Here is a 15,429-nt window from a genome sequence, read left to right as displayed (position 1 = left end):
GGCCTGTGGAGTGGTATCAAAGCCCGAAAGCCGCAAAACGTGGACGCTTCATTGCGAACGGCAAAGATGGTATAGATTTACAGCCAAGCGATGAGCCTCTTGATGTGTCTGATTCCAGTGATGACGCGACAACCTCGTGCTCCGATACACTAGGGTGGAGTGAAAAAAACTTTTTCTGTCATATTAATGAAGAGGGGTGTTAAAAGGGTGTCATAAGGTCTAATATTGACTTTAAAATTATTTTTTTGACGTGGCACCCAAAATCGAGCGTGCCACCCAGCCCCATGGGTCACGCAAAGGTCAAAATCCACGAAAACAGCGTAACTTTTTTTATAATGCTCCTAGAAAGCTGGGAGTAGGCTTAAAAGTTGCAGAACAGCTATGTTCCTATATGCTCTAAAAGAACATTTTGTTCTAAATGCATCTATTGAGCAGATATTCCAAAAAAACGTATTTTTTCCATTTTCGGGGGCAAATTTAGATGAAATTGCATTTATTTGATACTTAAATACATTTTTTTACTACACTTTGTTCATTTATTTTGGGTGTTATTATGGAGTCTACATATTTGGACAGATGGGAACCTTGGCTATTTTAATTGAATAGTTATGGTTGGTTACCTATGACGGTAGTTTGTTGGTAGGTAGGCCTACTATACCATACCGTCCTTAGCATTAGCATATTGTAGCGGACTTAATGAAGCAAGCGAATACTATCTTTTAATTTGATATTGTTATACATTCATCAACATTATAGAGAGTTACTTACAAATTGAACAGGATATTTAGAACAGCACATATCTAGGTATTTAAATTAAAATAGAAAATGCACAATCAAACCATAGCTAAGCCACAATTCGACTGACCTGCCACCATCCCCAGTCCACAATCGAACAATTGTTCAATCTGCAGGAAGTTTAATTTAAAGCAACAGTAGTCAGCTTCGAGGAAATACATGCATATAAAACAATTGTACAGTAAAACCATAAAAAGTGTTACAAGAATAGTAGGTATTCAAATCATCATAATATTAGTCCATTAAGAAGCAAAATGTTTCTTGGTGTCGAAGCGTTTCATTAAACACCGAGAGTTAATTTTTGCCTGATCAATCCGTCACGTCTTTCATAGCCAGCAACTGAAGACGATGCCTCGGTAACAAGTTTAATGTGCCTTTCAACAGCTTGACTATGACATGGATGACACAATGGGGTGGATCTTACTTCTTCAAGCTGAACATTATTCAAGTGTGTGATTGCCGGATGTTTAGAGATGTCAGCCACGTTTAAATTGACCATTTTAAAATATTCTTTTGCTTTAAAGTTTAGCTTTGGCACCAAGAATCGTCGCACATCAACATTATCGTTGCTTAATTCACTTCCCCATCTGATTGATCAACAAATCCACCTTCAAAATCACCCATATCCACATTTTGAGTTGCCACTACGTCATGTTTTTATGGCTTTGGATGGAACGACAAAAAGCCCGGATACCTTTTCTGGAAAAATTGGAAAGGAGTAAAATAGAAGTGTATTTGATTGGCCAGTTATTAAGTTTAAGCCCATTTTAAACCAAAATTTTCCGTTGCTCACAAATGAAATTGTGGATAATCTCAGCACTGATCAGCATTATGCCTATAAAATATGTTGGGCGGTTATTCTCGGGCATGTGGACTATGATTTGGAACTTCTAGAAATTGGGCCAATATTTCACTCCCAGCGGTTGACTCTCGCTTGCAGAATAATGCGGTATTATGTCTCAGTCGAAAAGCCATCTGCAATGCTTCAATTATTGACTGAATTTTGCATAAAAGTATATTTTCCAAAATGGTTTCACAGGCCTCGAAACAACTTTTATTTTCCGGCGGCCAAACGTGTCCGACTGAAGCAAGCTGTTCGGCGGCCAATCACAAGCACATGGCGGCCATCGGAACTTCGACACGCATCAACGTACAGTCTTCAAAATTAGCACATTTTTACTTCGGCAGAAACGTTGCCGAGGCCAAACGACAAAAGTTGAAATTGCCTCGGCAATTGCTGTAAACGTTTATTACGAAACAATTGTACTAAAACATGTAAAACGAGAAGCGAAAAATATACTAGAGTAGTCTATCACTACCGCACTGTTTGATTTGTTGTGATGTAATAATACCAAAAGTAGTGATAAAGCGAGCAACAAGATACGCACGTTACACGTAATTCACCTTAAATAAATCACGGGGAGAAAAGTAAGTTAATTTTAGGTTGATTCAACGTTCGAGTCAGCACAAATCGATTTAATTTTTCGCCGTGTTATATTGCGTAACAACAATGCCCTATAAGAAATTTACGTTTGTTTTACATTAATTTGACATCTAACAACGTTGAATGATCCATTCACGCATTGCCGACGCTAATTTCAAAGACTGAAAATATCGCATCAATAAAGTATATTGTGATGTCACTTGCATCCTGCTTATGTCAGACATCACCGTCCTGCTGGGTCAATCAATAATAACAATTCAAGCATAGACAGTGTGTATTGTGATTTATCGGGTGCTTTGGTTGCTTTCTAATCCTTTGTGATTATAAGTGGCAAAGTACTTTATTCACAAGGTCGTTTGCGTAATTTTTTTTCGGAACTTCATGGCGGACAAATGCGGCCGACGGAAGGGCGAGACCCGGCGGACAAAATGTTGGTTTTTGTAGGTTAATCGCGGCCATGGCCACGATGGCCGCCTTCAGTTTCGAGGCCTGGTTTCAAATTAAGCGAGAGAATCGAATTACAAGTGATGCAACAAATCTGTTTGGCCTCGTTTAAAGGATCGTTAAATTTCCAAATAAGAGAGTCAGGGACATTTCACTGAAGGTTATGCAAAGAAATGCATTCTCTGCTCATCCTGAAAACATACTGTTAAGCATGCTATTGCTAGCAGATGGAAATGAAGATGTGAGGAGGATGGCTGTTAACAAGATTCTATCAATTAGAGGTTGTTTATCGAATTACACAATTGAAAATATAGATATGGGTGATTTTGAAGGTGGATTTGTTGATCAATCAGATGGTGAAAACGAATCAAGCAACGATAATGTTGATGTGCGACGATTCTTGGTGCCAAAGCTAAACTTCAAAGCAAAAGAATATTTTAAAATGGTCAATTTAAACGTGGCTGACATCTCTAAACATCCGGCAATCACACACTTGAATAATGTTCAGCTTGAAGAAGTAAGATCCACCCCATTGTGTCATCCATGTCATAGTCAAGCTGTTGAAAGGCACATTAAACTTGTCACCGAGGCATCGTCTTCAGTTGCTGGCTATGAAAGACGTGACGGATTGATCAGGCAAAAAATTAACTCTCGGTGTTTAATGAAACGCTTCGACACCAAGAAACATTTTGCTTCTTAATGGACTAATATTATGATTATTTGAATACCTACTATTCTTGTAACACTTTTTATGGTTTTACTGTACAATTGTTTTATATGCATGTATTTCCTCGAAGCTGACTACTGTTGCTTTAAATTAAACTTCCTGCAGATTGAACAATTGTTCGATTGTGGACTGGGGATGGTGGCAGGTCAGTCGAATTGTGGCTTAGCTATGGTTTGATTGTGCATTTTCTATTTTAATTTAAATACCTAGATATGTGCTGTTCTAAATATCCTGTTCAATTTGTAAGTAACTCTCTATAATGTTGATGAATGTATAACAATATCAAATTAAAAGATAGTATTCGCTTGCTTCATTAAGTCCGCTACAATATGCTAATGCTAAGGACGGTATGGTATAGTAGGCCTACCTACCAACAAACTACCGTCATAGGTAACCAACCATAACTATTCAATTAAAATAGCCAAGGTTCCCATCTGTCCAAATATGTAGACTCCATAATAACACCCAAAATAAATGAACAAAGTGTAGTAAAAAAATGTATTTAAGTATCAAATAAATGCAATTTCATCTAAATTTGCCCCCGAAAATGGAAAAAATACGTTTTTTTGGAATATCTGCTCAATAGATGCATTTAGAACAAAATGTTCTTTTAGAGCATATAGGAACATAGCTGTTCTGCAACTTTTAAGCCTACTCCCAGCTTTCTAGGAGCATTATAAAAAAAGTTACGCTGTTTTCGTGGATTTTGACCTTTGCGTGACCCATGGGGCTGGGTGGCACGCTCGATTTTGGGTGCCACGTCAAAAAAATAATTTTAAAGTCAATATTAGACCTTATGACACCCTTTTAACACCCCTCTTCATTAATATGACAGAAAAAGTTTTTTTCACTCCACCCTACCGATACAGCATCTGATGATTCCGATTCTGACAGCTAGTTCTTTATCAAACAGACTTTGTGTTGTTCGCAGTATCCCAATTGTGCCGAAATTATGTTAGTGTATACGTAAATCGAGGCAATCTTCTCGCAGGGAGCTAGTAATTTGTTACCTGTACCTGGTTGAGCAATTGACGTTATTTTATGATAATTCAACGTTGCTAGATGTCGAATTAATGTAAAACAAACGTAACTTTCTTATTGAGCATTGTTGTTACGCAATATAACCGAGCGGAAAAATTAAATCGATTTGTGCTGACTCGAACGTTGAATCAACCCAAAATTAACTTACTTTTCCCCGTGAGTTATTTAACGTGAATTCCTGCAACAGCGTGCCACGTGCGTATCTTGTAGCTCGCTTTATCGCTACTTTTGGCATTATTACATCACAACAAATCAAACAGTGCGGTCGTGATAGACTACTCTAGTATATTTTTCGCTTCTGCCGAAGTAAAAATGTGCTAATTTCGAAGACTGTATGTTGATGCGTGTCGAAGTTCCGATGGCCGCCATGTGCTTGTGATTGGCCGCCGAACAGCTTGCTTCAGTCGGACACGTTTGGCCGCCGGAAAAAAAAAGTTGTATCAAGGCCTGCTATTTGTATTGATTTAACTCCAGTAGACGTCAAATTATTGTAAGCATCTACTCCTTGTTGCGCCTCGCTTTCCGCTATCTCGTCCAGCTGATATAGCATCTGATGATACCGATTCTGACTAGTTCATCAAACAAACTTTGGGTTGCTCGCAGTGTCCCAATTGTGCCGAAATTATGTTGGCTTATAAGCTTACGTAAATCGAGGCGATCTTCTCGCAGGGAGCTATTAATATGTTACCTGTACCTGGTTGAGTAATTAACGTTATTTTATGATAATTCAACATCGCTAGATGTCGAATTAATGTAAAACAAACGTAAATTTCTTATTGGGCATTGTTGTTACGCAATATAACCCGCCGGAAAAATTAAACCGATTTGTGCTGACTCGAACGTTGAATCAACCCAAAATTAACTTACTTTCCCCTCCCGGTGAGTTTTTTAACGTGAATTACCGTAACAGCGTGCGTATCGCGTTGCTCGCTTTATCACTACTTTTGGTATTATTACATCACAACAAATCAAAAATTAAAGGTTCTTCAAAAATAGGTTCTTCAAAAATTAAATCGATTTGTGTGGACTCGAACGTTGAATCAACCCAAAATTAACTTACTTTCCCCTCCCGGTGAGTTTTTTAACGTGAATTACCGTAACAGCGTGCGTATCGCGTTGCTCGCTTTATCACTACTTTTGGTATTATTACATCACAACAAATCAAACAATGCGTTCGTAATAGACTACTCTAGTATATTTTTCGCTTCTCGTTTTACATGTTTTAGTACAATCTTTTCCTAATAAATATTCACAGTAATTGCCGAGGCAATTTCAAATTTTGCCGTTTGGCCTCGGCAACGTTTTTGCCAAAGTAAAAATATGCTCATAGACTCGAAGACTGAAGACTGAACCGATTGAAGGCTCGAAGACTGAACCATTGCGAATTTGCAAACATACACATTCAATGAAATCTGTTTGAAAACTCTCGCCCACCCAGAATTCCTCTCTTCTAAGAAAAAATCGACGCCTATGCTGTGCTCTACTATGAAATTTCCTCACCGTAGGCATATGTCAACGCCAATACTTAGATAAACCATCAAATGGTAGTGTCAGGAATAAGCTATTCGACTTATACACAGGAGAAGGAAATATCACCGATTTTCAGCTCAAAAGTAGGGATTCGACCTATATATACTCGAGCATACAAAGTATAATATAACATAACACTTATATAAAGATAACATTATAACATGGCTCTCGGTGATTTAGGTGCTTAAAATTACACAAACAGCATTGGCTACTTTATATCATACCTACAATATATATATAGTCCTTTTTTTAAGTAAAAAGAGTCTTCTAATGCCAACACAAAATTAAACTGCTATTTTAAAGCAATTGTACAAATGTACAATGTAAATGTACACAGGAAGAAGTTCAGTTCAGTTTATTGTTTTGCTGGCGATAAACAAACAAAAAGTACATACAAATTGAGTGTCTATCAGCACAACAGGATGGCAACGAAAAACCTGTAAGGTCATCTATGTCAGCTGCCAAGAAGATGACAGGGACAAAATGAGTTGGAGAAAAGAAGTGAAGATAATCGCTACAAGGAAACAATCTGCTTCCTCCACTAATGGGGACCAAATCGAATGATGCTGATAACGTCTAAAATATTTCTTTTTAAGTTCAATAGTTCATGTTTGAGATTTAAGATGTGACAATACATAGTGTCCCACAAGACAGAAGGGTTTCAAAAACTTAATTAAAAATGATTTTTAGGCCTATAGCCTCTACACACATCAATAGAAAAACTTAATTACCGTTTATTGATCAGAACACAAAGATTTATTCTATAGTACTGCAGTCAAGTGTCAAACCTTTTGTACTTGTGAGTGTAATTGAACTCAGTTGAGCTCACCAAAAATTAGTATTGGTATATCAAATAATAATTCGTTACAGTGGTTAGGTACTGTTACTTCTGAGTAGGTCATACAGTTAATCATACAAAACTCACTGATTTTAACAGGATTAAAGTAACATTCAAAAAATGGCTGTAAAGTGCATCCATTTATATTATACATTAGATACAGTAGAATAACAATTAACAATATGGTTAATTGATTATTATTTTTAACCAAACTAAAGTAACAAAAAGTTCTCATTAAACTGCTATCTTTAGTTTTACCTTGGGCCTATTTCAAAAAGAAATGAATTGTGTTCTTCAGACTTTTCCACACAGAGACATGGCGTGTCGATCTTTACTGAGAAATCATGGCTCAACACAGATGGCAAAACTCTGCAACAAATTAGATTATATATTGAAAAGCTATGTCACAATCAATAATATGTTCTTGAACAGGTGTGCTATTTAATTATGTAATTCTTGCAAGAAATTATTGTCCTAAAGCAGGGGTGACGAACCTTTTTGCGGTCGCGGGCCACTTTGTCAATTACACATGAATTGTCGGGCCAAACAACTTTTAAATCGTTTAGAAGCGACTCAAGATATTGATGAAACGGTTTGTTTTGGAAAATTTTAATAGGGTGAATTTAAAGCACTAGTGAATCAGCTACATTTTAGGTTGAGTTTTATCACCTTGCGATTTTTATATTTTTTAGCCTATGTTGATACTTATTTGCGTGTTGCTCAACTTACCCCGGCATAAATTGAGCAATGACCTGGGGTAAGTTGAGCAATTCGATTAAGTTGAAGCATTCCCCTGTCAGTTTGTTTGTAGGTCTATAATTGGGAAGCATTATTATGCTTTACAACACAACACTGTTTTTTTTATCCAATACGAACCTAAAAACACACAAATCCAACGACCAACAGTTCAAACATTTAGTAAGCTAAGGCTGTTTCTTTTGGGGTAAGTTGAGCAACTGCTCCAAGATACTTCAACTAGCATTGCACACTTTACCCCATCCTAATTTTTGTGACAAAATTACAAATGTTTAAAAAACTACAAGATTAACCAACCTGAACGTTTTATTGAATATTCTCACACTTTATACTTACCAATATAAAAAAACAGATTTAATTTACATAGTGTAACAATAAATTTATTCTGTTTTTGGCAAAAAAAAATTCGAATTTTCGACATAAACAATATAATTGCGTGCCATTGTAAAATGCAATCCTCAATGGGCATAACAAATACATTGAACGAAGAGGCTCAATGCTCATCTTATACCCCATTGCACACTTTACCCCAGTCTCCTACTTGCACTGATAGTGAGACAGTTTAATTTTCGAAGCGTTTGCTTTCATAATTCATATGAGTATGACTTCTTCTTTTTTTGGCTCTATCCTTTTTACTCAAGTTGACTAAACGTTTCGACCATTATGCTCCGAAACAACAAATCAGTTAATAAAATTTCTTTTTTAAACAACAACCAAAAGCCCATGCAAATCATACAGCTGAAACTATCTAATGCAGCACAGAAGCATAAAATATTAAAAAAATAACATTAAAGCATTGAATTTTTTTGCTTAGTGGAATTTTGGAAAGTTTTTTGTTTGACTAAGCGTTCAATATTTGGTCGAACAGACGATGTGGCAACTCTCAACTAGGCTACATAGCCTACTAAGATTTTCATCAGTCAGACTCGACCTGTAACGGCTTAAGAAAATAGCAAAGGAAAGGTGTAGGCTAGCGGTGAATACATAAAACAGCTTTGAGATGTCTTTTGTCTTTAATGCATAAGCGATTGTCAAACTGTTTTGCGGGCCGCTCAAAATTCTTTGATGGGCCGCATGCGGCCCGCGGGCCGCAGGTTTGTCACCTCTGTCCTAAAGCAACCTTTAATTTCACAATCTTTTATTGCGAAACTTGCTTCTAGAAGATTTTGCGTTTGTGCGATTCTGGAAACATCTTCAAATGACCAAAAGAATGAGTTCTTGTGATGTAACATTATCATAGTTTCTGGAAGCTTCTGGTCAAAGCAAACCTTATAAATAACCGCATGATTTCTAGAATAAATTATTATGGGGATTAGAAGTCGAGAAGTTTTAATGAAGAGTATGTTGAAGATGATTGTAAAATTCTAGCCAAAATTGAATAGATTGTAAAAGTTGAGGTTATTACTGATTGTAAAGGTGCTGTTGCAAGTAGTAGAGTATATCTATACATATATAGTATAATATATAATTATATAGTAGATATATCTAGTATATCCAGTATCTTTTGAAGTCAACGAAAAGTTTGCTGTTCATAATTTGATTTTGTTCTAATCCGAAACTAATTAGAGAAGGAATTAATACAACCAGAACCCAACCAAACCACGCATACAAAACTTGTAATGACAAAAATATATTTAGTGGCTCTGCAATTGGACAACACCTGCTGCATAATGAAGAATGTGCTTTGAACTTTAAACTCGAAGTGTTTTCAATTCTTGGTAAAGGCCATTCTTCATTTCACCTTGCAGCAATCTTTATAACTTTCGATCCAATCTTATACCGCCAAAAGGAATTCGTTTATGCTTTAAAGGTCCTTGTTAATTTGAATTCTTCTGATTAGCCACATTTACATTTCATTTTCTTCCACAATAAATACTTCAAGTTACATTTAAGTTTATTTTATTCTGACGTTAGCTCCGAAAGAGAGTCAGACGAAAGCCTGCAGATTCGGGCTATGTGCAACCATTTATTCGCAATGTTTTCTCCTTTATTGTTGAAGAGAAGGTTGATTGGTTTTGAATCTTTATCTTGGACTGACAAAGCCTTTGATAAGTTACTTCTGGTAGTTTTGCATAGGGTCCATAAATCGGGTGCCATAGGCGCCGACTTTTCAAAAAACCTTGGGGGCCGAGAAAGGTGATGACGTCATAACCATAAGGCTATTTTACTCAATTAAAATAGTCTTTGATTAAGCTTAGTGTCTTGTTTATATTGACACCTAGGTCGCAAACCGAATTTATTAGAACCGCTGCTTGAATCGATTAGTTTTACGCATGCAGTACGCCTACGCCTAGTAAAAATTTTGATATTATTAGCTCATAATTGGAACAGTTGGAAAACAAGCCGATTCATTTCCTTTTCGTAACGATCAAAACAGTGAAGTTATCGAAATAAAACGCAAAAAATCATGATCTCAAGCAGAGTGGAAACCTGCCATCAGTTTTATTAGCTTCGTTTTGCTAATTACAGTAGAACTTGGATAACTCGTCTTCGGAAAACTCGTCAGTTTGCCCAAGTCGTCAATGATTGCCAGGTCCCGGCAGAAAGCCTATCTTTTGTACACAATCAAGTTCGGTTAAGTGGTCATCGCATAATTCGTCAATTCGATTATGTCGTCACTGTTTTTCTTCCCCTGGGACATAAAATTCGTCTAAGTTGTCATTCACCCAAATACAGACTCTTTTGAGAAGAAATTACTGCGCTAAGACGTGTGCACGCACACACTCTATCGGCCAGACGGACATGCGTGGAGTATGTTGGTCTGGTCGATTGCGGATGTGCGCGCACGTGCTCTGTTGCCGATAAAGAGAAGCACTGTTCAGCACGTGCATGGCTCAAGAGGAAGAAGAGCCTGTGCCACCTCCATCTACAAAAGAAGCTTTGCAGATGGTTGGAAAGCTCCAACACTATACGTTATGCCAAGAAGACAGTGGTGAATTCGCAAGCTCACTATCAAAAATGCATGACTACTTGGTTGACAAGACACTTGCAAGCAAAACGCAGTCAAAAATATCTGTGTTCTTCAGTTAAGCTGTTAAGTGCGTTATTACTGTAGCCTACTTTATTGTGTACCGTAATTAAATTCTTTTCTCGCTTTCCTCTTCGTCTCACTTTACCACTATCGCATTTAATTACGTCGCGGAGCACCATGAAATTAATGCGACGTGAAACAATGGCAAAATTTAGCTGTTTGCATTGGTCGACAGTTCGCGTAAGTCGTCACTTTTTCTATTCCCCCTGGGGTGACGAGTTATCCAAGTTCTACTGTACTTACCTTCAAAGCGTTAACAACAGCAAAGTATTTTCTCTTCTGTTTTTTATCGAAAGTCTTTATGATAGTCTTTTATCGAGTACCGTGTATTAGGGTGGTCCCCAAAATCGAATTTTGGAAATTGCTGTGTCTTACCCTTTAAAAAGTCTCTAAATGACTTAAAACTAAACCTATAAAAAATTGAGAGCCATTGGACTACGTTTAGGAGTGCCACAATGAACTTGAAAATCGAGCTGGGGGGTCTCGGGAAATTTTTGCTCAAATTTACATAACTTCAGAACCAGATGAGATAGAGAACTGTGCAATGTGCATAGTGTCAAAAGATGCAAAGCAACCATATTCCTATCTGTGCTCAAGAGGAAAGTATGCTCTAACTGCTTTAATTTTTGAGAAAATGCAAAAAAAAAATGAAAATAGGGTTAAAATCAAACTTTTTCGCCCTATGTTGCTTCAGTGAATTATCTATGCTTTACTGCAGGCAGTCTGTATCTGTCTGCCTGTTGCTGTAATTGTATTCATTTATTTAACTGCACCAATGCACCTATTAAAGAAGTAGTTTCCTATAAACCACAAATTGAAAAAGAAAACAAATTTAAAGATGAAATTTTAGGACTACTTGACATTGCACAATGCACATGAAGATGCTCTTTCCATCATGACCAATGAAGAAGATAATCAGTTTTTGGTGATGCAAAGATCGCCAGATCGACAAGGTAGAATGGGTAGTAAAGACTTTGTATTGGCGCAACAATACAAAGTCTTTACTACCCATTCTAGAAGGTACAGCTTAAACGTAAAGCTAAATCAGACGTTGAAAAACAGCTATTGTTGAAGAGAGTCAAGACCCCTGAAGCTTTTAGCAGTAGTGCCGCAGACAAATCATGTTATTCATACGGAAAAATCATCAACTCCAAAAAGAGGCCTTAGAAAATCATGAACAAGGCTTTATCATCTGCTTTAGATCGGACTGCCCTAAGTGATTAGAAAGCGACATTTGTTTTAGCTGCAACAGCTAGCCATTTGGGGTGTGACCCTGATGAAATAGCCCTCAATCGCTCATCAGTACGTAAGGTAAGAATCGTTCATCGGCAAGAGATCTCCATAAAAATTAGAGATGAATTTGTTCATGACTCTATACTCACAGTTCACTGGGATGGAAAACTCTTTTACAGATATAACTGGTAACAAAAAAAGTTGAACGGTTACCACTAATTGTCACTAGAATGACTACTAACAAATTGCTTGGAGTGCCAAAGTTGCAGTCTTCATCAGGAAGTGCGCAAGCCAATGAAGTAATGGTATGTGTTAAAGATTGAGGTGTTGTTGACAAGGTAAGAGCAATGTGTTTTGACCCGACATCCAGCAACACTAGTGTTTAGTCTGGTGCCTGTATTTAATTGCAAAAGAATTAAACAAGGACTTGCTCCATTTGGCTTGCTGTCACCATATTCTAGAACTTGTGGTGCAAAGAGCGTTCTCAACATTGGGCCATCATCTGGACAGGACATTCTTGTTTTCAAGTGATTTAAAGCAAAGTGGGATAGTTTTGACAAAGATTATTATGTCACCTTAGAAAATGATGACTTCTGCTGTGCTAATGAGATCATTAGTTTTTCCAATGACCAGTTGGAAAAAACTCAATCAAGAGATGATTATCAAGAGTTCCTTGAATTATATCTATCATAATTCTTAATCGAACACCACCACATGGCATTCGGTTTCGTTATCCCGGCACCCTTCATCAGGCAAGATGGATGGCCATTGGCCACTGCTATATATGCATGGAAGATTTGGCTGTTCAGAATGCAGTTTGATTTGACCAATAAGGAGCAACGTGGTTTCAAAAAATTTGTCATTTTTGTGTTAAAGGTATACTTCTTTCTTGTATTGCAATGTGCATACGCATTGCGTATACTTCTAATCTTGGTTTACTGCTTCTCTAACAACGTGCGAAACACGGAATGATCTGCAACCCCAGATAAAAAGACTAAAGGAATATCAGCAACATGATTCAGCGGTAGCCAAAGAAGCAATGAAAACATTCTCAATACACTTATGGTACATAAGTGAAGAACTCATTGGCCTTGTACTTTTTGATGATGGTGTTTCAAGTATTGAAAAAAGCTAGCTATGGTATTTGTCTTGACCCATAAAAGTATGAGTAGTCCACCATTGAAGCGTATTTCTTCATTGCCAGATGATGTCTTTTCAAAAGATTTATCAGACTTTGTCACATCCAACACCATGCGATTGTTCCAGATTCTGGATTTGCCATCTGACTTTCTAAAGCTGGAAGTTGTAGCATGGGATTTTGGTGAAAGTTGTAAGAGAGTAAAAAGCATTGCTAGTGGTCTTCTCTTCATGTGATCAACGATTTTGCTGAAACAGATGTTGCATTGATGCAAAATTTTAACAATTTGCTGACAAAAGATAATCAAATGCAGTATATTCTGCGTTATCTTTGAAATTGCAATAAGCAGAATATTGAGAACCACTTAAAGTCCACAGACTGAATTATATTTTGATATACGAGACCTGTAAATGTGTCCACTATAGGACCTTATAATCATATTCAGCGTATCATTACAGTATATTTTATAGCCCACTACAGACTGGAGTAGTTGCTACTGCCGGATTTGGCAAGGTTGTTGCCTATTTTTCTTCATTTGTATCTGCAGTGCTTTGTATATTGCTGAGGTTTTGTTTTTAAGACATTTATTTAGGGAACGTTCAAATATTACGTAATGCCTTCGAGGGGGAGGGGGGGTTTATGCAAAGCGTTACGTTAGCGTCACATCGGGGGGGAGGGGATTCAAGCAAAACGTTACGTAACGCTTTCGAGTACGGAATGGTAGTTTTTTGTGCTGAATTCGTAGTGAAAAAGCGTTACATGGGGGAGGGGGGGGATTGAAAAAAGCGTTACGTTGGCGTTACATGGGGGAGGGGGCGTCAAAAATTCGGAAAAAAAGCGTTACGTAATATTTGAACGTTCCCTTAGGTGGTTTACCTATTTTGACAAAATTTTCGTATTTTTGTCATTTTTCACTGGTCATGCGGCACCTCTAAACCTTTATCAAAATACTTCACACTTTTAGTGAACTGTTTTTTAGTGAAATGGAACCAAATGAGAGGGTAAGAAGTAAGAATTAAACTTTTCCAACGTTAAAATTTTACCATACATTTGAGGACCACCCTACCGTGTATACTCGAGTATAGGTCAAGGTGTTCGCAAGTGATTATCACCTCAAAAAGACAGGTTCAACTTAGATTGCTGCGGAAAAATCATTGCCGACGTAGATTACGGAGTGTGTAATGGCGTCGGCCGGACTAAAAGTTTTGAATACGTTTATTTGCAGTGATTCAAATTTAATGATTTCTTGTCAATTTTAAACTTTATGCACTTGTTGAGCAATATGCAAAGCTCACGAGACAAAACAGCGGAAAGAGCTGTTTTAAGAGATCAATTTTTTTATTTTTGCGTGTAGGATATAATTGTTCTAATTATGTAACATTCCATGATCGTTGAAGTCGATGTCAAACCTTAGCGGCTGCATAAAACAATGATGTCAGGTTGGCTAGGTGATAATAGCAGTAAGAGACGTCATTAATGCAGGCATATCTGCCAGATTGCTACCTTTTCTTATATCGGTTTTCAATTTAATTCTCACACATTGCAAACAAAACGATGCGTTCTGTTGAATCATAATAATTGATCTCACAGCGAGAAGACCTCGTTGAATATAGCGCGTCTAATATAGCTGGTTTACTTAATATTGCAGTGAATAGTTACGTGACTATTCCAGCAGCGTAAGTTACTCTACCATCTACGTTGAAATTTCCGTACCGTATGAGACATTGAAAGAGCCATGCGATCAACTGCTGTTTTGCGGGCAAGAGCAACGTAGGCTATTTTTCGCTTTCGGCATTCTTTAAGTCCGTTTAAATGATCTAAATTCTTTCACGAAGTGTTTTATCTTTGAAACACCACTTGTAATAACCATTTTTGTTGCCCCTCAACCATAAATTTACGAGGGGCGCCGTCCCCCGGCCCCCCGGAAGTCGGCGTGTATGTTGGGTGCAACCTAATTTGTACCATGAACAATTCGTACCGTCAGTTTGTACCTTAAAAAGATCGAGAGAAATAATTATAAAAAGCCGAAGTTGCTGATTGCAGTTTCCGCAAACATTTTAAGAGGGTTAAGGTATCGGAGTATCGGTATCCGCAAACAAACAAACTGAAAAAATCGAGAGAAAAAAACAGAACATCGCTGATCGCAGTTTCCGTGTCTCCGTAATTTTCACAAACATTTTAAAATTTCCAGTAATTCAAACATTTTAAAATTTCCGGTCATGCAAACATTTTAAAATTTCTGGAAATGATCCTAAGAGTTTGCCGAGGTCGCTGATCGCAGTTTCCGCAAACATTTTAAAAGGATTAGGGTTGATCGGAGTTTCCGCAAACATTTTAAAATTTCTGGTAATGATCCTAAGAGTTTTTGTTTGTTTGCGAAAATTTTAAAATGTTTGCGGAAACTGAGATCAGCAACATTGGCTTTTTTTAATTTTTTCTCTCGATCTTTTCA

The 15,429-nt window shown here is 37.2% G+C and overlaps 1 protein-coding gene across 1 annotated transcript in view; it reads right to left on the bottom strand.

Moving 5' to 3' along the window:
* The window catches only part of LOC145768185 (phosphoribosylformylglycinamidine synthase-like), a 91,678-nt gene that overhangs the window by 60,029 nt on the left and 16,220 nt on the right, over positions 1 to 15,429 (bottom strand). Inside the window, exon 2 of the mRNA XM_082579661.1 lies at positions 7,078 to 7,188. Coding sequence (XP_082435787.1) covers positions 7,078 to 7,188 — 111 coding nt within the window. The remainder of the gene's footprint in view (positions 1 to 7,077; positions 7,189 to 15,429) is intronic.

The sequence above is a fragment of the Aplidium turbinatum genome, chromosome 4, assembly GCF_918807975.1.
Source record: "Aplidium turbinatum chromosome 4, kaAplTurb1.1, whole genome shotgun sequence".
NCBI classification, from domain to species: domain Eukaryota; kingdom Metazoa; phylum Chordata; class Ascidiacea; order Aplousobranchia; family Polyclinidae; genus Aplidium; species Aplidium turbinatum.
Note: the sequence above shows the minus strand (reverse complement) of the source record. Positions and strands in the feature narration are given on the sequence as shown.